The sequence below is a fragment of the Pteronotus mesoamericanus genome, unplaced genomic scaffold (genome assembly GCF_021234165.1).
Source record: "Pteronotus mesoamericanus isolate MK-2021 breed Mesoamerican mustached bat unplaced genomic scaffold, CSHL_Meso_final contig_90, whole genome shotgun sequence".
In the NCBI taxonomy this organism is placed as follows: domain Eukaryota; kingdom Metazoa; phylum Chordata; class Mammalia; order Chiroptera; family Mormoopidae; genus Pteronotus; species Pteronotus mesoamericanus.
Genome location: NW_026555277.1, coordinates 40,430,399 through 40,453,455, shown reverse-complemented (window position 1 = coordinate 40,453,455; position 23,057 = coordinate 40,430,399). Strand labels below are relative to the sequence as shown.

At 33.1% G+C, this 23,057-nt stretch overlaps 1 protein-coding gene across 1 annotated transcript in view; it reads left to right on the top strand.

Annotated features, from left to right (window-relative positions):
- Nucleotides 1-23,057, top strand: part of PRMT3 (protein arginine methyltransferase 3) — a 100,207-nt gene that overhangs the window by 32,696 nt on the left and 44,454 nt on the right. The window contains exons 10-11 of the mRNA XM_054585998.1: nucleotides 2,198-2,297; nucleotides 14,467-14,545. Coding sequence (XP_054441973.1) covers nucleotides 2,198-2,297; nucleotides 14,467-14,545 — 179 coding nt within the window. The remainder of the gene's footprint in view (nucleotides 1-2,197; nucleotides 2,298-14,466; nucleotides 14,546-23,057) is intronic.

Sequence of the window (23,057 nt, the reverse complement as noted above, 5' to 3'; positions counted from 1 at the left end):
GACCTTCTCACTGTATTCCTTACCTTAGCTATGCTTCTACAGTGTTCTAAAACAGGGGTTGGCAAAACCGTTCTGTAAATGGCCAGTAAATATTGTAATGATAACATAGTAAATGTTTGAAGCTTTGTGGGACATGTGTGGTCTCTGTTACTTCTCTGTTAATACTTCTTTTTATTCTTCTTTCTTAACAACCTGTGGGCTATACAATGCTGGGGCACAGGCTGCCAGGCCATAATTTTCTAGTCCTTGGTAAAAAGACAGAGGTTATCAGACTATAAAAAGTAAGACCTAACTATTTTCTGCCTTTAAAAAATCTAGTTTAAATATAAAATTACATAGGTTAGAAGTAAAAGGATGGAAAAAGGTGTTATGTAAGCACAAATCATTGAAAGAGTTGGAGTGGCTATATAAATATCAAACAAAGGAAACATTGTAAAACTTATCAAGAGTAAAGAAGGACATTTTATAATGATCAAAAGACCAAATAATCAAGAATATATAATACTATACTTATATCAATGAATAAAGTCTTCAGACTACATGAAGCAAAAACTGACAAATTACAGGGGAAATAGACAAAATTTTAATCGTGTCAGGAGATATCAGCACTCCTTTGTCAATAATTGATGGAACAAGTAGCTATAGAATGAATAGGAGGAGTACTTCAAACTCATTCATGAGAAAAACCCATCAACTGGGAAAGAAGGACATTTTCTCACCTGATAAAGTACAGCTACAAAAACCTACAGGGATTGCCCTGTTTCATATTAGTTAATGAATGTTTTCCTCCTATAACTGAGAATAAAACAAGGGATGTCCAGTCTCACCAGTTCTATTCAACAATGTTTTGGGGATCTAACAAGTACAATAAACTAAGAAAAGGAAATAAAAGACAGATTTGAAAGAAGTAAAACTGTCATTACTCTCAGAGGATAAGATCATGTACATGTAAAATCCTAAGAATCTATAAAGTAGCAATTGAAACTGTGCTAAAACTAAAACCTTTATGATAGTATGGGATTCAAGGTCAAAATATGAAAATCAATCATACTTGTATTAGTAGGTACAAACCATTAGAAATTGAAACTTTGGAAAATTAGCATTTTCAGTGCAACCAAAATCATTAAACATTTAGGGATAAATTTAACAAAATATATCTAAGACATGAACTGTGCAGAAAGTTACTGAGAGCGGACCTTAATATTCATATGGAAACACAAATGACCTAGAATAGTTAAAAGAATATTTTAGTTTTTAAATTTAATCTTTATTGTATTTTTTCCATTACGATTTAGTCCCCTTATACCTCCCTGACCCCTGCAATCACCACACTGTTGTCTGTGTCCATGAGTCCTTTTTCCTTTTTGCTCAATCCCTCCACCCCAGAATTTTTTAAAAGAAGAATAAAGTTGAAGGACTTATACTGTCAGACCTTGTGACTTAATTTAAAGTTATAACAATCAAGAAAGCGTTGCATTGGCATGGGATATACATCTAAATTTTGAAATAGAATTGAAAGTCCAGAAATAAAACTATGCATAAGTGGTTAGTTGGTTTTTGACAAAGATACCAAAGTAATTCTGAGTTAGTGATAATTTTTCAACAAAGTTGAAACTATTATTTGTGATAGTTTTTCTAAACAAGTTTTTCAACACCAGTGTTAGTATCAGTAGGTATTGATAAGGGAAAAAATGAACATGATACAATATGGAAAAATTAACTCAAAATGGAAATTAAAAGAAAACATAGTGGCAAATATTTGATGTAGGAAAGCATTTCTTAAATATGTCACCAAAGGCATGAACGCAAAAGAAAAAAATATTAGTCTTTATCAAAATCTAAAACTTTGGCTCTTCAAAACTTAACATTAAAAAAATGAGAAAGGCACAGTATGATAGACAATACTCACTATCCATAAATCTGACAAGGGTTTTATCCAGACCATATAAAGAATTCTTAAATATCAATAATGTTATAACTGATTTGATTTTTAAAATGGGCAAAAGATTTAGACATTAATGAAGTGACCAAAAAAGTAATTATATGTCCAGGAAATAAACTTTGAATATACTTTCAGTTCCACAAAATAATTTGAACAGTTGTCAAGAAATTATGTAATTTGACTTGAAACTATGTAATTATGTAGTTTTCAAAATCTGTTTAACATACTAATTTTATTCATTATGGTAACTTTTAGGCTAAATAAACTTGAAGATACTATCATACTAATTAAAGGAAAGATTGAAGAAGTTCGTCTTCCTGTAGAAAAAGTGGATGTTATTATATCTGAGTGGATGGTAAGTATTTGTATTAAAAAACTACTTTTATTGGTTTAAAAAAACAATAAAATAGCAGTTTTTTCTGTACTTAATTGTGTTTAATAAATGGCAGAATGGTGGCATATTTTAAAAACAGCTACAATTTTTCTATGGTACTTGATTCTGAAATAGCACCTATTTACCAGTCATTTATAGTCTTTTTAAAAAGAAGATAAATTAACTTTTTTTACTTTTGAAGTCATAAGAAAGAATTACTATATTATTTTTCTATTTTCTATTTAGGTCTCTATATTACTCTATTATTTTTCTGTTTTCTTAAAACTTAGAGACCTAAGTTTGCTTAAAAGCCTCCAAAGACTAGTAAGGACTTACTAGGTTTGTTTTGTCAAAATTAACATGATGTTGCCCTGTCTGTGGCTCAGTGTGTTGAGCATTGTCCTGCAAACGACGAACCAAAGGTCATACGTTGGATTGCCAGTCAGGGCACATGCCTGGGTTGTTGGCCAGGTCCCTGTTTAGGGGTGGGCAAGAGGCAACCTATTAATCGATGTTCCTCTCCCTCTCTTTCTCCCTCCCTCCCTTCCCTTCTCTCTAAAAATAAATAAATTAACTTTAAAAAATTTAACATGATGTTACTTTTATTGCTAGCATACTGAATGTCCTATCTTTTTGATCTCTTAGGCCGTGTTTTCAGTGTCTTTTATCACATAAAGTAGAATTTATTGGCATTGTTAAAACAATAAACTTAAGGTACACTGTGTAGCTTTATAATTTACTTTTGAAATCACAAGTCAAAGCAAAATACTTATTTTTAAATGTATGTAAACTAAAATTAATGATATTTGACACCTTATTTGACTTATTGATATGCCGATTCAATGAAGACAAAATGGATAGTATTTCTAAATAGACAAATTTTTAATCATTTGGAAAGTTTTAAGCTTTTTTTAAACTGTATTTGATACATATATTTTCATTAAGGGAATTTTTTTAAAAAATTGAAAATAATAAGTTTGCTTTATAATTATAAATTTTGAATAAACAGTAATAATTCTAGCAAAATAGCTGGGATATCAGGGAGTTTTTGAAATGTTCAAATTTAACGTAGTGTTAACTTCCAGTCTGGAGCCTGTGACAATCGTCATTGTTACTCATTTGTACATGACACAGTGTGTTGATTTTTTTAAGGCTAGGGTTGGCTTTTAACAATTCTTACTCATAATGCCATTATTCTAATACCAAAGAATTTGTATTAGCACTCTGATTTCCATTATGAATTCAGTGAGAAGGTATGAATTTAGTTCCGTATGATTAAAAATCCAACATCTCTTTTAGGACTACAGAAAGGTGCTTTGGAGAAAGGGTATTTGAGGTATTTACTTGGCAGCCATTTAAAATAGTTTATACTATTTAGAGTTTATTCTGGTGTATAGTATAAGTTGGTGGTTTAGTTTAATTTTTTTTTTTTTTTTTGCATGCACCAGTTAGTTCTACCATTTATTGGAGAGGCTATTTTTACTCAATTGTATGCTCATGCCCCCTTTGTCAAATATTAATTGACCATAGAGACATGGATTTATTCCTGGGCTCTCAGTTCTGTTCCATTGACCTATGTGTCTGTTTTTATGCCAGTGCCAAACTGTTTTGATTACAGTAGCCTTGTAGCCTAGTTTGCTATCAGCATTGTGATCCCTCCTACTTTGTTCTTCCTCAGGATTGCTGAGGCTCTTCACAAAGGTATAACTAAAGAGTTTGTACTATCTTACTGTCTGCCTTTTAAGCATCAGTGAAATTAAGTCTAGCAGACTGTGTTAAATGCGTTAGGTGGAGCTTTAGACACTGTAGTTTATGGCAGTTATTCTAAGGCAATGAATTCTGGATGGTCTTGTTTCTCTAATGAAATTTGCATTTAAGCTTTTAAGTAGTCTTGTGCTAAAAAGTTTTAAGTTGTCTTTGTGGTATGGCAATATCATTTATAATATCTTCTAAGTCATGTAGGTGTCCTCCTTACTTTTGGTACTTCCACTGGGATTTCTAAGCTGAAAAGATGAAAAACTCAAATTACATAATTAAACAAGGAGCAGATATGGTTTATAAAATATATCCAAAGATTTTCAGAGATTTCTATTTTGGCTGAAACAATGTGCAAGTGATAAATAACTATTATAAAGCCACATTTTCACATACCAGCATTTTAAAATTAAAGTATATCGTATAGAATCCTCTGTCTTTGAAAGATTTTTTTTTTACATATAGCAGTAATGATACAACAATCTAGAATAACCCAATTTTAAGCTATATCATACATATTTTTTTCCTCTTTTCAAGAGTAATTTCAACAAGGAAGGACAAATAAAAAATATGCCCCGCAGAATTGGACACAGATGTTTAATGTACTTGTAATCTAGAATAGCAATGTAGGCATCATATATTGCAGAGAAACACATCTTTTCTTTTTCTGTGGTCCACTAATTGTCCCATGGTGTCATACAGATATGTTTCCTGTCTATAGTTGTTAATGAACTTTGCCTTTATTTTGGAAGATCTTAGATAAGAATGTAATTTTAAAAGCCCAATCATTTATGTTATTATCGTTTAATAAACTATCACTTGCCTCCTAGATTTATGAATATCCAGATTTAGGCTTACCTTTAATTTTACATTTTCATTTTTATTGAATAGAACTTCTATTTGATAAAATTGTTATCAGTTAAATAGAAACACTGTAATCTCTATAGGATGTTAATATTTATACCTATGAGTACCTCTTCTCATTTTTCACATTTCAATGGATCTATTCTTTAGGGTTTTTTATTTTTGGTGGCCTAATAAAAAAGTAAGCATCCTTAATTCTTGTTCAGTTAAGCCAGGTTCACTCACTTGGTATTGCTGTTTTCCATCTATGTTTTCAGCTTGACGTCTTAGAAATACACAGATAAGATCCTGAAATTATATGATACCAATGGCCAGAGATGATTCTTTTTTCACCTGTGTTATTTTCTCTCATCAGGACCGTCAGCAGAATTACATATTAAGTGAACTTCATGTTTCATAGTCACTCATGATATAAATTCAAGTTGCCTAAAATCTCTTGTTGTAATTTTTCTATCTAGGTTTGCTTCAGAAATGACTTCAAATTTTCTTGTTACTCAAATATTCTTGGATTTGTCATTAAAACTTAGGAATTAACTTTTTCCATCCCATCTTCCCTGGCACAGATGTATTTGTGTAATGTGCATGCATGCATATACCTATAACCATTATAATGGGGTGTCCTTTGTTCATATTTAATATTCTTTATAATTGTTAAATAGAATTTTATAGCCTGTATCACTCAGGAAACATGGCTTGTGATTTGGCTTATCAACAATCCACAAACTTATGAAGCTGCCACAGGTCACATTTTAAACGAGTGGATGTTGAAATGTTTTTACCATATTTAGTTTGGTTGGCAGTGAAGCCAGACATTTGAGTCAACTGTTATGAAGATAGTTGCACTTTCCTCATCTGCTTTCTTGCCTTAAATGATATAATAATAATTATATAAGTAGCCTGGTAACTTAGATAAACTGAAATAATCTTAGAATCAGGAAGAGTATAGGAGATTTATTAACAACACAGATTTTCAGTTGTATAGGTGTATTTTTGCATTTCCTCTCTTTGACAAGTATTATGCTTGTGACCTGAATTTAAGGATTTTTAAAAACTTGTATTTTTCCTCCCTTGTATATATTACTCTGAAAATTTTAAGCTATATAAATATAAAATTGTACAGGCCCTGGCCATGTGACTCAGTTGGTTGGAGCGTCATCTCATAAACCGAAAGGTTGTGGTTTCAGTTCCTGGTTGGTCACATGCCTAGGATGCAGGTTTGGTCCCCAGTCAGGGCGCATATGAGAGGCAACCAATCATTTTTCTTTCTCACATAGATGTTTCTCTCCCTCGCTCTCTTCTTTTCCCTCTCTGTAAAATCAATAAGCATTTCCTTGGGTGAGTATTTTAAAAAATTGAAAATTGTGCATATTTAGTATGTGTTGTTTTGTTTACTTAAAATATTTTCTGAAATAAACTCATGTCTAGTGGTTCAAGATAAGGAATATAAGACATACTGTGTCTTGCTGTTTACAATTCGCATTTCTTTGCCCAAATTTTTTAGGTATTATGGCTAACATAACGTGGGTATAATAATCCCGCATATAACGCACACAAAACATGTGTGTGTGCATTGTACACGGCAAAATACAGCACTCCTCAACTCTATGCATCCTGCCTTTTTTTTCTTGCATTTCTCATTCCTTTTTTGTTCCATTAGAGCAAAAGGTATCTTTTCACTGCCGCATTTCTTGTTTGAAAAAGCAATAAATAAAAATAAAAGTAACCAAAATTTAAAATTCAAATAAATTATATGACTATATAAAATTAACTGTAAAAATGTTCTTTTGATGACAAAGATTATCATTATTTTAATGTCTTTATTTCTATTTCTGTGGTCTTATTTTTTACTAGTTTATTTTTTGGCAGAAACAGTTTTCCTGTTAATGGAAAGTACTGATGACTAGTGAAAATAAAATATGTTTTAGCAAATTACCTCGTTTCTCTTATTTTTCTGAAAGAGTTTCCTATTCTAGTTTCTAATCTGTTATTAGGGCTCTTCTCATGTCTTCTGCTTTTCCCTGTTTCTGGGCACATAATAGAATTTATTGTGTTCCCTTTGAAGTTAGATGTGGTCCTATGGCTTGCCTGACTCCCTGAGCAATTATAATAAGCAATGCCTCTTCTCAACCTATAATACCAGAAATAAATCTTAGTTTGTTTGTTTGTTTTAAGTGGTAATTTGGGTGTTACTGATTCGAGATAACCTAACTTGTCTTGATAGATAATTCTTTAGCAGTTGTGTTTGTCATTTCATTATTTTTTGGTGTGATTTGATGAATAGACATTCTTAATTTTTAATATATCAGATTTATCAAACTCCCTTTATTGTTTGAGTGTTTGTATCTTATTTAATAAATCACTCAATAATTGCCCTTATGTATTTATTAGATTTCATCATACTCCATGCCTTTTAACCTCCTTCATAGCTTTTAATGTTTTAGCTTTTGTGGGCTGCACCCTGGATAATTTGTTCAGTTCAGTCCACCAGTTTACTAATTCTTTCTAAAGTTATTTCTAATAATTTGTTAAACTCATTCATTTCAATTTTTTAAAACTTACTTTTAGGAATTCTCTTTGGTTCTTTTAAAACTTTGCTTGCTATTATTATCTTAAAGGTTCTTTTCATTTCATGAATCATAAATACATTTTCTTTTTATCCTCACCTGAAGATATGTTTTTATTGATTTTACAGAGAGAGGGAGGGAGGGAAGAAGGGTAGGAGGTGGGGGGAGAAGAGAATAGAGAGAAACATCAATCAATAACTTCGTGTACACGCCCCAATCAGGGATCAAACCTGCATCCTAGGTATGTGCCCTGACCAGGGATTGTACCCGCAGCCTTTTGGTTTGGGACGACACTCCACCTAACTAAGCCACCCAGCCAGGGCAATTTAGTTCTGTTTTTAGGAGTAGAATATTTAGTTATAATTAATGACTTTTTTCAGCCATTGTAGGGGTTAAGAATATTGCTTTAGAAAAACACATTCATTTCCTCCCCTCATCCTTGAAACTGATCCTCTGAGTCTGGAAAAAGGCCCACAGGTGCATTTGGAAAGATCTTAAGATGATTACTTTTTTCTTTTCTTTTTTTCCCCCAATAGACTTGCTGATTGGACAATTTGCTACACAGTTTGAGAAAAAGGATCAGTTTGACTGTCAATCTTTAGTTGATTAAGTGAGAGTGCCATCTAGTGGAGGAAAGACTTTTAAAGTAATAAAAGTTTTTCAAGTGTGCAGAGGAAATTAGCTCTTGTTCTGAGTTATGTTCTCCACAAGGCTATGCCACCGAAAAGTAAGAATTGTATGTTGTAAGGTATGAGAAGAGGAAAAGGAAGTAGTCATGCAGGACAGCAGCAAGCACACAATAGGTACCTAATAAGTGATAGTTATTACCATTATTCTCATTCTTCTTGCATGGAAGATAGTGATTAGGTGAACTAATAATGAAAAAGGAGCTGCTCTTACAGATGTTTGTTATATACATTTTCAATTCTGTTAGTTTTTGCTTCAGATATTTTTATGTGGTTTTTAGGTGTGCACACATTAGGATTGCTGTGTATTGTTGATGAAGTTTGGCCTCTTTATTATTCCAAGGTATTATTTTTTTCCCCAGTTAATATTTTTGGCCCTTTAGTCTACTTCATTGTTTTTCTAATTAATTGTGTACTATTCTAAGCATTTATAAACAGAAATGAGTGTGTGTTCTGTTTACATATTATTACATATTATATAACTAGTCATATAAATCTTCCTTCAATAATTTTTTTACATAATTACTTTTAAAACTCTCATGTAAATTCATTGCTATATTTGTGATAAAGTGCTTAGTAATCAGCACATTTTAAGATGAAAATGTTAAGTGATAGACTGGGGAAATCACTAAAAATACTTTGCAGTTCAGGTTTTCAGTATCTAAGGTTATTATAAATATAATAGTAAAATATATAGAGGTTACTTTACATCCTATAAAATCTTCTGAGATCAGACGAGATCAGATACATTCTGTAAAGCCTTAAGTTCTATACAATTTAAGCAAATAACACTGTAGATGGGAAAAAATTCTTATTGAATTACATTTTGGATATCTCTGGAGCAGTGGTTCTGCATGGAACAAGGGTGTTGAATTTTGCCCCCAGGGGTTATTTGGGCAGTAGGAAGTGTCTGCAGACATTTTAGGTTATAGCAGGGGAAGGAGAGAATAGGGACAGGAGGGGAGTACTTCTGGCCTCTAGTAGGTAAAGCCAGGGATGCTGCTAAGCATCTTAAAGTGGACAGAACAGCCCCTGCAGTGAAGTATTATATGGCCCAAAATGTCAGCAGTGCCAGGATTGAGAAATCCTGCTTTATTGATCTCATTTCTGTGCATTGTTAATAACTCAGCTTCCAACTTAGATGGTATTATAAAGGCCACCTGACCTAATCTTGGGCATCAAGGAAAATTTTTCTTAAAGGTGGCATCATGACTACATTTTGTCACATGGATATGAAATTGAAGCTTCCTTAACCAATTTGCATTTAATTTACGAAGTTGATGTTGTGCATTCATTTTGTGTAATACCTGCTAGATTCCTGTGGCTACCGGACATTTAAAACTAATATGTTACCCTCATTGTGTTGCTCCTGTTCTGTTCCTAACACATGGGTTATGTGTTTACCAAGAGCTTATTGCATCGTTTGCTTGCTAATTTATGTGAAATCAATTAATATTAACATAAGTATTGAACAAGATTGTAAGAAAAATGTTGAATAAAGTAGCAAGACAAATTATGAAATACTAGGTAGGAGTGGGAGGTTGAGAATTATAGAATTCAGGGACTCTACCTGGCAAATGCCTGTAGATTTTTTCTATTTTTTAATTTAATTTTTTTACATTTAATTGAATTTATTGGGGGTGACAACAGATAATGTCTTTTTCTATTTTAAAATAACTGAAACTGGATATTATTTACAATTCATTTTGAGTGTGGTTTATGCAAGGAAGATAGTGAAGATTCCAATAAATGGATCCATCCTCAAAGAATATTGGTAAACAAATTTACATTTATATGTTTTTACTTAAAGTATATTGTTTTTCATTAACAAATGACTAGTAATCCTAATAACACTGGATACATTGAATAAAATTCTGTCTACAGTAAATCTTATAGAATTTAGGGTAGTATTGGAAAAAATGTCAGGTGCTGATTATACTTCAGAAACATATGAAGTATTAGGGATTGGATATTGTAGGCTTGTTTATTTGTTGGAAATAATCTTTTATTTTTATTTTTAAATCTAGATTTTTGACTATTTGTTACTAGACTGTCCACAGATTGTTCATTTTATCTGTGCTTCTCCCTTGCCTTACTCTTTTATTTATTTATTTGCGACTTTTAGAGAGAGAGAGGGAGAAACATCGATTTGTCATTCCACTTATTTACACATTTATTGGTTGCTTCTTGTATGTGCTCTGACTGGGGATCGAACCCGTAACCCTGGCATATCAGGATGATGCTGTAGCCAACTGAGCTACCTAGCCAGGGCCCTTCCTTCACTTTTAAATAGTTAATTCCACCGAAGGGTGTATGAGTAACTCAGTTACTTGAATTGAAAAAAAAAATAGATAACAGAAGCACTTTATTCTGAAGGTATCACAAATTTTGTTTATCATTAATTCCAAGAAGATATGAGCTGGCAAATAAGGTTCTTATTTCAGTGAATAATGTTAATATTCTAGTTCCAGATTTAATCAACATGTTCCTTTTTTAGTAATTAGTTTTTGAAGTGTAAATGCACATTTTAATTTTAAAAAGTAAATGTCGGTCTGGAAAGAAGATTGCCCCATGAGCATCATGGGAGAAAATACCCAGTATAATTCTCTTCCAGATGGCACCCCTACAGGTGAAGCAGCAGCCTGTGAAATTACAGTCTGAATTACACTGCAGATGAGCAGGGCATTTGGAGCAAAGCCTTCTGATATCAGTAATGAATGACTTGGTTCAGAACCAAGGACAATTCCCAGGAAATTAAAGGCTATACTATCACGGAGGGAGCCTATAGTAAAATGAAGTTTAGCAAAGTGGAAAGTTGAGAGAAAGGACAATAACCATTAGCAATATATATATGAACCTTTTCATCTGCTAATGTTTTTAACTAGACATTAATTTATCTCACAAATATCATATATCAATTCTACATATATTCTGATACAACAATTGATTTTTCTAAACTGATAATTTTCACAATAGATGGTGGGTAATGGTTGCCAAGTAAGCTATCACTCTGAAATAGTATTAATCATACACCTTTTGTAAGTTCTAATTTTGTTTAGTATGCTCTGTGAGAAATTTTTATATCAGAACATTTGAGTACTTAATTGTAACTGTAGTATAATATAGTACAAATACTAAATCTTATTTTCAGTCAAGTAAATCAGTTTAAGAAGCAGCATAAAATAATGATTCAGAACTTGACCTATATTGTTAGACCAAGGTTCACATCTTGGCTCATTCAACTGTTAGTTGAATTCAACGATTAGGTAAGATTCTAATCTTACCTAAGGTAATCATTAAGGGGTATGTGGGAAAATGCTTATTGGTGCTTATTATTTTAAGTGAAAACAGGCATATGGGAAAATCTTACATATAAATACAAAGTTCAGGGTATTAAGTAAAATTGATTTTTTTGACTCAGGGGTGTGGAGAAATCTCTGTGATTATCTTTTTCAGAAGAATCTTAAAGTTAGAATTGGCAGCAATTTATCTCATTTGATCAAATTATTTTGATTGAGTTTTTAAATTTTATTAATTTTAAAGAATTTTTGAGCAGATGTCTATGTAGAGTTATATATGTTTTTATACGTATATTTTGGTATGCACATGCATACACATAGTCTTGGCTAATGGGAAAAAAGAAATGACACAAGAAAATATATTCTGACAGATTCCTGGAAAAAAAGGAATTTTAATTCCTATTCATGGATTGTAAATGACTATTCATTAAATAAATGTTACATGATTCTGGACAGCCTGGGAAGCTTTTATCTTATAATTTATTAAACATAATTTTAAAATTCTGATTATCCTTTACAAATATATTTTTTAAATAGCTCTTAATTTTTTTCTGCTAAGCTAGTAAGATTTATTGTCCAAACCTTCTACATATATGAACATACTTAATTCTCACAACAACTGTATGAAATAGAATATGATTATTATTGTCACTTTACAGATGAAGAAACTGAGGCCAAATGAAGTTAACTTACCACAGGTCACAAAGAAAAGAGGGCTCATCTGGGATTTAAATCCAGGAGTCCACCCTCTCAACTACTATATTATTGGTATCAACCGTAATACCACTTTAAAATTCAGTATAATTTAACCTCTAATGAATGGCTAAGAATAACTTGGTCACACATGCAATAAAGGAGTATGTTGTTAGAAGGAGGTACTTTCACCTATTGATCAAAGACTTTTTTGGTTTGTAGTACATGAAAGTAAGATGACATTTGAGCCTATGGAAGCAAAATATTTAGTTTAGCTAATGACTTTGAAAGGGTACTAATATTAGAAACATATTTGATACAGTGCCAAGTCAGTAACAGTGTTTATACCCACTTCCAAAAAACCCTGAAATATAATGAATACTTAATTTGTACCAAAATGTGAATTTATTTTATTTTAATTTTTTAACAGCATTCTTGTGAATAGGGACCATTTTTTCTTCAACCTATTAATATGTTTTACTAGCTGATCTTGTTCCATAGGGTAAATAGATGCCTCCTCTTTTAATAATTCCTTGACATAAATTATAACTCACTTTAATCAACAGATGAATGCTTATTTATTAGCATTTGTGTACATAGATCAAGTTATGTCAGGTTGATAAAGATTTTGTATTTGAATTCCAGAAATCTCTTGTTCTTTGAATACACAGATGATATTAATGGGGAACTAACTTTTAAGAATTAGACATATTACTGAAGTACTCTATCCACAAAAAGACTTTCCACCAAATCTTTAGTAAACACATTAATACAAGAGCTTTATTGCAAAATCTTTCTTTTGTAGTCATTTGCTTATCAATGAATTTGTGCGTTGGCAGTAAATGCCAAAGAGTTGCTAGCAGAATTTAATTAGCTTCCTTCATAAATGATTCAAGCATGAGAGCTGTGTTTTCTGTAATTTAAATTTGCTGTTAATCTCTTGGGAAGATTATCCATTTGGATTTGCAGGTTTTTCTTGTTTTAGAAAAACCTTTAAAAAATTTATTTTTGTTTGCTGTGCTTAAAGATAGTTGTATTTGTCAAAGGGTTATTTGTTCATAAAACAAATGAGTGAGGACAGTTTTGATTTAGAATGCTATCATTAGTGTAAAATTCATACTAGTTTACCCTAAGCAATAATAAGGTATATTATGTGCTGAGCACTTAACTTTCTCTGCTGCTCAGGGCTCTTGGGGGATGGGCCCCTAGAAGGAGAAAGAGTGACTGAAACTGGCATTAATCTCTCACTCATGATTACTTTGTCATTTCTTTAATAAACTGTAGAGCATACTGTTAGAATGCACTGTGTTTGTGACACCAATAGTGACAAATTATCCTTCCATTTGTGCTGTGATTATCCTTTCTTGGTGGGGGATTCATTACTCTTCTCAGAAATCTTGAGTACACTGGGGCAGTGGTTCATGAACTGACCTTAAAACAACACTAATTGTGCAAGGTGTTGATAAATGTTACATGGTGGGGGGGAAGAGGTCTCTAGTCAAAAAGTGGATAATGCTTGGTTAAAATATGTTCAACAGTCCCCGTTACCATAACAATTCTCAGAACTATTAATGCGCTAGTATACATTATGAATCTCTAAGATGAGGGTGTAGCATCTGGTCTTTCTTGAACCACTCTTTGATTAAAGATCCCTCTCCTCTTTTTTTAATCAGAGAGAAAGTCACTGGGCAGGAAATATTTTGGGAAATGGTGTTCCTGACCAGGATATCTCAACATTAGCCCTGTAGCCATTTGGGAGGAGATACTTTGTTGTGGTGGCTGTTCTGTGCATTGTAGGATGTCTTTCAGCTTTGTTGGCCCTTCCTACTACGTGCCTGTAGCAGCCCTCCACCCCCACCCCAGGTGTGACCATCACAATGTCTCCAGACATTGCCAGAAGTCCACCAGGGGCAAAATCTACTTGAGAAACACTACTCTAGATTAATTTTGCAATATTCCAGAGAGTTACAGGTTTTGTTAACAATTTCCATCTGAAATTTTTCTTTTGATGAGAAGAAGTAATAGCCTAGAAAGTGGAAGCACAAGTGTAAAGAAGGTTCAGTACATTCTACAGTAATACATTTTCTGGATTCACTTTACACCCTTGCCTGATTTTCTAATAATTATCATGTGGAGAACTTACTGCAAAAAATAATTTCAAACTTTGCAGAATATTCTATGGCATAGACAAGAATATATTTTTTAATAGAAGAGTAACCAGATACTTAAATTGGTCTGTCTGTGAGGATATTGCACATTTCTAAAATCCATTTTTTTCTGTTTTCTGCAGGGCTATTTTCTTCTTTTTGAGTCTATGTTAGATTCTGTTCTTTATGCAAAGAACAAATACTTGGCAAAAGGAGGATCAGGTGAGTATAAAATTCTAGTTTTAACAACCTATTTTAATCTGGCAGAACCAAATGAACCTTTGGGTTTCAAATAAACTATGCATTACTGAGAAAGTTCCCAATAGAGATGAAAGATGTTTTCATTAGATGAAGCTTTAAGACATCCATTTAATATACTGTTGATAGTAGAACATTATATAAGATATTCAGGACTCAAAGTTAATGGTATTCTGAAGAACACTTTTTATAAAAACATTGAGGACTAGATTTGGAAACTCTTTGATATTTAAATCAAAATGTAACAAAGTTTTTGATTTTTAATTCTTATGACATTTTGTTTTCTTTATTTCATGCTAGGTTGGAGATTATTCACTTTAGTAGCAAATATTCCTTGACTTCGCTAAACATATAAACCTGGTTTTTATGTGATTTAATGAGAACGTTTAAATAGTGACTGGTTTCTACTAAGTTGTTAAAACACAACAAACCCAGTCAGTATTTTTAAATGTATCCCAGTAAATTTGGAAGGCTTTCTTCTTCCTTTGGTAAACTTCTATCTGTATGCTCAGAGTGAGATTGTGTTCTAACAGGTTCTGCTGTGAACAGTTATATACAAACAAAATGTTCTCTTTAAAGGCAGGGACTATGTTTTTTTTCATCTTTGACTCTTCAATGAACTTCATTGCTCCTGCAACATAGATAGAGCATCATATATGTTTACTTCATTGAATCATTAAAACTGAATTGAATAGCATCGGCCTCCCTTCATTCACCTCCCCCTGTGCCTTCCCTTTCACAAAGCTTCAGAACCAGTAAATGGTATCCGTGGTCAGAATACAATCGGGAAAAGTGTTACATAAAAATGGATGAAAAGGAAACATTTTGAACTAGTGACATAAAGCAGTGGACCATACTTATGCCTTCTGCCAATCTGTTGTCTATGAAATTACTTTGGTAGTTATGGTATAATAGAAATCAATAAGGCCAACACATGAAACATTCTGTAGAATTCTTTTTAGAATGGCACTTAAATGCATTGTCTTTCTTTTTCAAAGTGCTCTCATTTCATTACTATATTTTTTGCGAACATTTTAAGATATGTTCCTAATCTCTGACATGAACATGGCTAAAATTTTTAGATATATTTTACCCTGCAGCTGTTGTCTCTTTCTATAAATGCAGTGGCTTTTTTAAAAAATGAGATGTACAACTTAATATTAAAAATTAATATTATCTACCATTTGTTGGTTGTCTATAGAAGGTGCCAAATAATATACTCTACCTTTACTTATGTTATTACATCCTCACAACAGCCCTTTGAAATTTTAGAAACAAGGGTGGCCTGAATGACACATAGTAAGTGGTCAGGGCCCTTTTTTTTATAAATCTCAGATCTGCTGGGTTTGTTTTTTTTTCACTATTCCTTACTCTTTCCCTACTAGAAGTATATTTTATTGAATATAGTTTTTGTCTTGAAGTTGTTCTAGGGAAGATTCTAAAAACTGTTTCTGTACCTTCCTCAGTGGTATTCATTGATCTTACTGAAGGAGTGACAGCAACTTAATACATTTAAATTGAATTTGTGATGAAATTCATTAAGAACTAAAGAGCGTGCAAATAATGAGGTTGTAGTTGAATTAGTGGCAGAGTTGTTGCCCAGCATCAGAGGGCTAAAGTGGAGGCTTATAAGTCTAGCTCTTTCCTTATTTTCATATACCTGATATTAGCACTAAGATGATCTGTAGGTATGTTGAAGAGAGGTCAGAATTTTACAGCTCAAGCAGTGCTGTTGAATGTTATTTGTTAACAGAATCAAGAGAGAAGAAAGTCAGAAATGAGTAACATGAAGTAGCTTAGTCTGTTTTGTGTATTTTAGTGTGCCTTGATGAGTATCACCCATCTAGTGCTTATTTTTCTATTGCAAAGTAAAGTTTTCTTTTATGTTTTGCTGAAGGAAAGATTTACTAAGCAATTATCAGTGTAAAGATTTTAGGAAGAATAATTGAATTACGAGAGAGGGAGAATATTGAAGACCATAAAAGCATGAAGGGACCACAATTTACTTTTACATTCGGGTTCAATTTATATCTCATTATATACATAAAGTAGCATGAAGTTAAACCTTTATAAAACACAGTCATCCACTAACTTGATTATTTATTCTTGTTATCACCAAAAAATTCCACAATATGGTAAAGGTACTTGTAGAGTACTATAACTACTAATAGAAATAATGTAAAGTTAATGAAATTTGGCTTACTAAGACTGCTTGTACAGGTAAGATTTACTAATGCTCATTGTGTGTTAGGAGTTGTGTTTTACATTCAACCAATGAAGAGATGAGGAGGAGAACTAAGAAAATGTTTGGTTGTAACCAGTGTATATTTTTACAACTAGAATTAAGTAAAAAACAGGATGACAACATAGAATGCAAATGTTTCATGCCCTAACAATGTCAAATACTCATGATAGAAAAATTGGAAAAGAAATGCAGAGGGCAAGTGAGAAGAAGTGTATATATTTCAGTTGCTTTATTTTTAACAGCAGGAGTTTAAAGAGTATCATTTGAAGCTGACAAATCAAGTTATAGAACTAAAAGCACATTTAGCACTACAAAGGTAATATTAATATTATACTATTGATTGAAATCGAGTGGTAAGGCCTGTGGTAATACATTTTATCTAAATGTTTATTGTGGTGGTAATTACATGACTATGTATTTATCAGGTCACATAAAATTATACAATTTTTACAAAATTGTATATATAAAAGGACAAAAGAGTGAGTTTTACTGCATGTAAATTATACCTCAATAAAAGTGACTTTAAAAAAAAAAATGAAGTGACATTTCCTCCTCCTCCAGATCAAATACATTATGACATGATTTGATTTCTTACTTTTCTGAAAAATATATTAAGGCTGTGTGGTAACTCTATGCCCATTTCTGTATTTGTTCTTAGTATTATCTTTGCATCTCTCTTTTAATTAAACAAAATAATGGGTGATTAAAAATAGGGAAGTGAATGGGAAACAAGGAAACAGACTAATTTTATCATCACTCATGATTAGAGATTAGTAAAAAGTGTTGAAAATAGAAAACTAAAGATATTCTCTAATGTTATAATTATAAACTTAGCTACTAGAATAAATAATACTCAGGGGAAAGGCAGAAAGATCATGTAGTGAGCTACTTAAAAACAAAACAAAAACTAGAGATACAGAAAAGATAATGTAAAACAGTATGGTTGTAAGCAAAACTGTTTCTTGTATCAGTAAATGTAAATGAACTAAACCTATTCAAAAAACAAGAATTTCAGATTAGATCACAAAAGAAAACCCTGTTCTATAAGGGTTCTATAAGGAGCACATCTAAAACAAAGTTACTCAAAAAAGTTAAAAGGATGAAAATATATTAAGGCAAATAAAAAATAAAAAAGAAAACAGCACTCATGGTATTAATACCAAATGAGGAATTTGAGGCAAAACACAAAATTTATCATATGAAACTTAAGTTGAATCAACTGAAAATTATAAATAATAAAAGAATTTAGTGTATTATAGAGATACACAATTAGAAATAAGCAAGACTTTGATGAAGACACTGTACTACTCAAGGATCCCCAAAGAAGATTTAAATAAATGAAAACACATACCATGTTCTTGGATAGAGAGAATTAACATAAAGATGTCAATTTTCCCAAAATTAATTTAAAATGAGATACAATCCAAAGATATTGACAGTTGTTGAAGATAGAGAAGTACATAAGAGTTAATTATGCTCTTCTCTATTTTTGTGTTTGAAAAATTTTATAGGATAAATTTTCTAAAATTGCAATGTAATTCCAACAGTTTTTTAAAAAAAAATTAGGATTAAAAAACGTTTTAAATAGGAATGGCAAGGAAAACTCTAAGGTAGAAGGGTGACAAAGTGGGTGTGCGGAAACCAGAAGAATAGTGCTACCAAGTATTGTAACACATTTTAATATACTGTTGGCTCTTGAGTGGGCAGATGAGTTGAACAGAAAATCCTGACATAGACCCAATAGTATATATCTTATATATTAATTAAGGAAATAATTTACTGTAGTTAATTGTGTTGAGACAGTTGGGTATCCCTCTGTAAAATAAAAATAGTAATGTTTAAGTGTAATCCATACTATATTAAATTAGTCAAAGCTAAATTTTTTTTTAAATGATAAAAATACTAGCAGAAAACATAAGTGTATTTTTTTTATAAACTTGGGTGAAGAGGGCTTTCCAAATAAGAACGTACAACTCATATACCTTAGAAGAAAGATTGATAAATTTGATTATATCTAAATAAACTATAAATTGCAGGATATGTCATATACAAAACCACAAGAGAAGCTACAGACTGAAAAAAGAAATACTTCAGTTATCACCAACAAAAAGCTAATCACCTTAACATAGAAATAGATTCTACAAATTGATAGATCATATAAATGCAATAGAAAATTGGGCAAAGAATTGAATGGCAGCTCACAGAAAAGGAAATAGATGACTCTTATTTAAACAAGTGCTTAGTCTCTGTCATGTTAAGAAAAATCTTCAGTCTAAGAAATCTTTGCCTTACTGAACATTGCACAGAATTTTTCTGTGTCTTCTTGATGAAGTTTTAGCTTTTACATTTAGGTCTGTGGTTCAAGTTAATTTTTGTGAATTATTTGAGGTAAATGTAGATGTTAATATTTTTCAGCACCTTTTGTTGGCAGCTAATTGGCCATATACGTGTGGATCTGTATCTGTATTCAGTTTGTTCAGTCTATAAGTATGTCTTTTCACCAATACTATACTTTATTAATTGCTCTAAGTTTATACTAAGTATTGATATCAGGTAAAGGGAGTTCTTCATCTTTCTTTTTTCTAAAAAATGTTGTGGCGATTTGGTCATTTATGTGTTTGCGTGCATGTATGGTTTTTAAAATTAATTTTAGAATCTTATTAATTTTAGAATCTGTTGATTTAGAATCTATCGATAAACTTTAAAAAAGAATGCTATAATTAGGATTGACTTGAATGAATAAATCAACTTGAGAATAATCAGCACCTTAATATGGAGTTTTCCAATCCAGAAACACAATATATCTCCATTTTTTAAAGTTCTCTTGATCTTCTCTTGGCATTATTTTGTAATTTTCAGTGTAGAGATCTTACATGTCTTTTGTTAAATTTATTCTTAAATATTTAAATGTTTATTATTCTTACAATTGGACATTTTTAAAAAATTATATTTTATTGATTATGCTATTACAGTTGTCCTGATTTTTCCCCTGTTGCCCCCCTCCACCTAGCACCTCCACTCCCTCAGGCAATCCCCACACCATGTCCATGAGTCATGTGTGTAAGTTCTTTGGCTGTCCTATTTCCTATACTATACTATGTATAGTCCACTTCCTATGCTATACTTTACATCCCTATGGCTATTTTATAACTGCCTATTTGTACTTTTTAATCCCCTCACCTCTTTACCCATTCCCTGGCACCTCCCTCCCATTTGGCAACCATCAAAACTCTCTCTATCCATGATTCTGTCTCTGTTCTTCTTTGCTTAATTTGTTTTTTAGATTCAATGGTTGATAGATTTGTATTTTCTTTGCCATTTTAATGTTCGTAGTTTTGATTTTCTTTTTCTTGAATAAGTCCCTTTAACATTTTATGTAATAATGGTTTGATGATGATGAACTCCTTTAGTGTTTTCCTGTCTGGGAAGCTCTTTATCTGTTCTTTGATTCTAAATGATAGCTTTGCTAGGTAGAGCAATCTTGGCTGTAGGTCCCTGCTTGTCTTCACTTTGAATATTTCTTGCTAATCCCTTCTCGCCTGCAAAGTTTCTTTCCAGAAATAAACTGACAGCCTTATGGGAGCTCCCTTATATGTAACTAATCTCTTTTCTCTTGCTACTTTTAAGATTTCTCTTTTTTAACCTTTGGCATTTCAATTATGATGTGTCTTGGAGTGGGCCTCTTTGCATCCATCTTGTTTGGGACTCTCCGTGCCTCCTGGACTTACATGTCTATTTCCTTCCTCAAATTAAGGAATTTTTCTCTCATTATTTTTTCACACTGATTTCCAATTTTTTGCTTTTTCTCTTTTCCTTCTGGCACCCGTATGATGTGAATGTCGGACCTCTTAAAGTTGTCCCAGAGACTGCTTATATTATCCTCATTAGGGGGGAATTCTTTTTTCTTCTTGTTATGATTGGTTGTTTTTGCTTCCTCACGTTCCATATCATTGATTTAATTCTTTGCCTCATCTACTCTACTGTTGTTTCCTTACAAATTGTTCTTTATTTCGGTTAGTGTAGCCTTCGTTTCTGGTTGGACATTTTTTATGCTTTTGAGGTCCTTACAAAGCTCCTTGAGCATCCTTATAACTGGTGTTTTGAGCTCTGCATCTGATAGATTGCTTATCTCCATTTCGTTTAGCTCTTTTCCTGGAGTTTTGATCTGTTCTTTCCTTTGGATCATGTTTCTTTGTCTCCTCATTTTGGCAGCCTCCAAGTGTTTGTTTCTATGTATTATGTAGAGGTGCTTTGACTCCGTATCATGGTAGTGTGGCCTAATGTAGTAGGTGTCCTGGAAGGTCCAGTGGCACACCCTCCCCTGTCACCCAAGCTGGGTACTCAAGGTGTGCCCTTCATGTGGGCTGAGTATACCCTCCTCTTGTAGTTGAGCCTTGGTTGCTGTTGGCAGATCAGTGGGAGAGATTTACCCAGGCCAGTCAGCTGCAAGGACTGGCTGTGACCACTGACCACCCACCACTGCCCTCTATGGAGAATCAGCTGTGCAGGGACAGGGTGCTCCACTGTGGTCTGTAGCTGTCCACTTGGTGTGCTGGCCCTGGTGTTCTCAGGTGGTTCAGGCCAAGATCACCTGTGTTTTGCCTGGGGCCACCTTGCCTGAGCTATAAAACAATCTGAGAAGGCTGCTACTTAGGCTGGGCTTGGAGATTCCCAGGTGAAGCCAAGCTGAATCTAGGCTGGCTGCTGCTAGTGCCAGGCCTTGAACTCACTGAGGCCAGCTGTTGCTTGTTTGATAGGATTTAGGAAGTTGTGAAGAGTGAGTCAAGACCAGGCATTCTTATGGAAAAGCAGCTTGGGTGAGCTTGTACGTTGCGTAGGGTGGAGTCTCTGGGGATCTCCAAGGCAGGGTAAACTGTGTTAGCCAGATTGATGGAGTCTCAGATATGGCACCAGCTTGCTGGCTTTGTTTGGGGGAAGGCTTAAAAAAGGGACAGTGGCATCTGCTGGCCTTTAATGCCAGACACTTCAGTTCCTCCCTGGAAGCCACTGGTGCCTTTCAAGCTGCTACCCCAGTGCTGAAGCTCAGACGGCTTGAGTCTGAGTAGGTGAGTCCATGAGTGGGTTCTTTAAGAGGAACTACTTGTGGCTCCAGCAGTTTTTTCCACCACCTCAATCCCTACTGGTTTTTGTAGCCAGAAGTTGTGAGGACTTACCTTCCTGTCACTGGAACCCTGGGCTGGGAGGCGTGGTGTGGGGCTGGGACTCCTCACTTCAGAGATACCCCTCTTGAATTTTTATGCACCATACGTCAGTGAGGGACCAGCCTGTTCCGCATCTGCACCCCTGCTACCAGTCTGGGTGGATGCGGTTTCTCTAATTTTGTAGTTGTCAGATTTCCATTCAACTCAATTTCTGACAGTTCTGTGTGATGGTGGTTCTATATTTTAGTTGGAATTTTGATGTGGTTGTGCATAAAGGCGAGCTATGTTTACTTCTGCTGCCATCTTGACTGCAAGTCTCAACTGGACATTTTTAAATTTCATTTTTCAGTTGGCTGCTCCTTATATAAAAATATCGGGTTGGCCAAAAAGTTCATTTATTTTTTTCTGTTAAATAAAAGATATTTTTCATTTTCACCAATAACTTTATTGATTCGGATATTTTGCGTATGTCAGCCTTCTCCTACGTGGCATAACGTTGATTGTTCTCAATTAATGTCCCGATTTGATCGTCATCCACTTCAACTGGTCTGCCCGACTGTGAAGCATCATCCAGTGAGAAATCAACAGCAGGAAATTTCGCAAATCACTTTTGACACATTCAATCAGTCACAGCACCTTCTCCATATACTGCACAAATGTTTTTGTGTTTCAGTTGCATTTTTACCTTTCTTGAAATAAAGCATAATATGATGAAAATGTTACATACTTTTTTCCATCTTCAATATTAAAGTGGCTACACAAAACTTCACCAATTTTGGTAAGTGTTTTTTAAATGCACGCTGACCCAACAGCAGTCACAATACAACCTAACAGAATTGTTTCAAATGAAGTTAAAGACAACTAAGTGCTACTAGAGCCATCTTACAGGAAAAACCAAACTTTTTGGCCAACCCAATACAATTGATTTTTGTTTATTAACTTCATATCCTGTGACCTTGCTAACTTTACTTGTTAGTTCTAGTAGTCGTTTTTAAATTCCTTAGGCTTTTTTATGTGAACATTATGTCATATGCAAATATGGACCGTTTACTTCTATCATTCCATACTT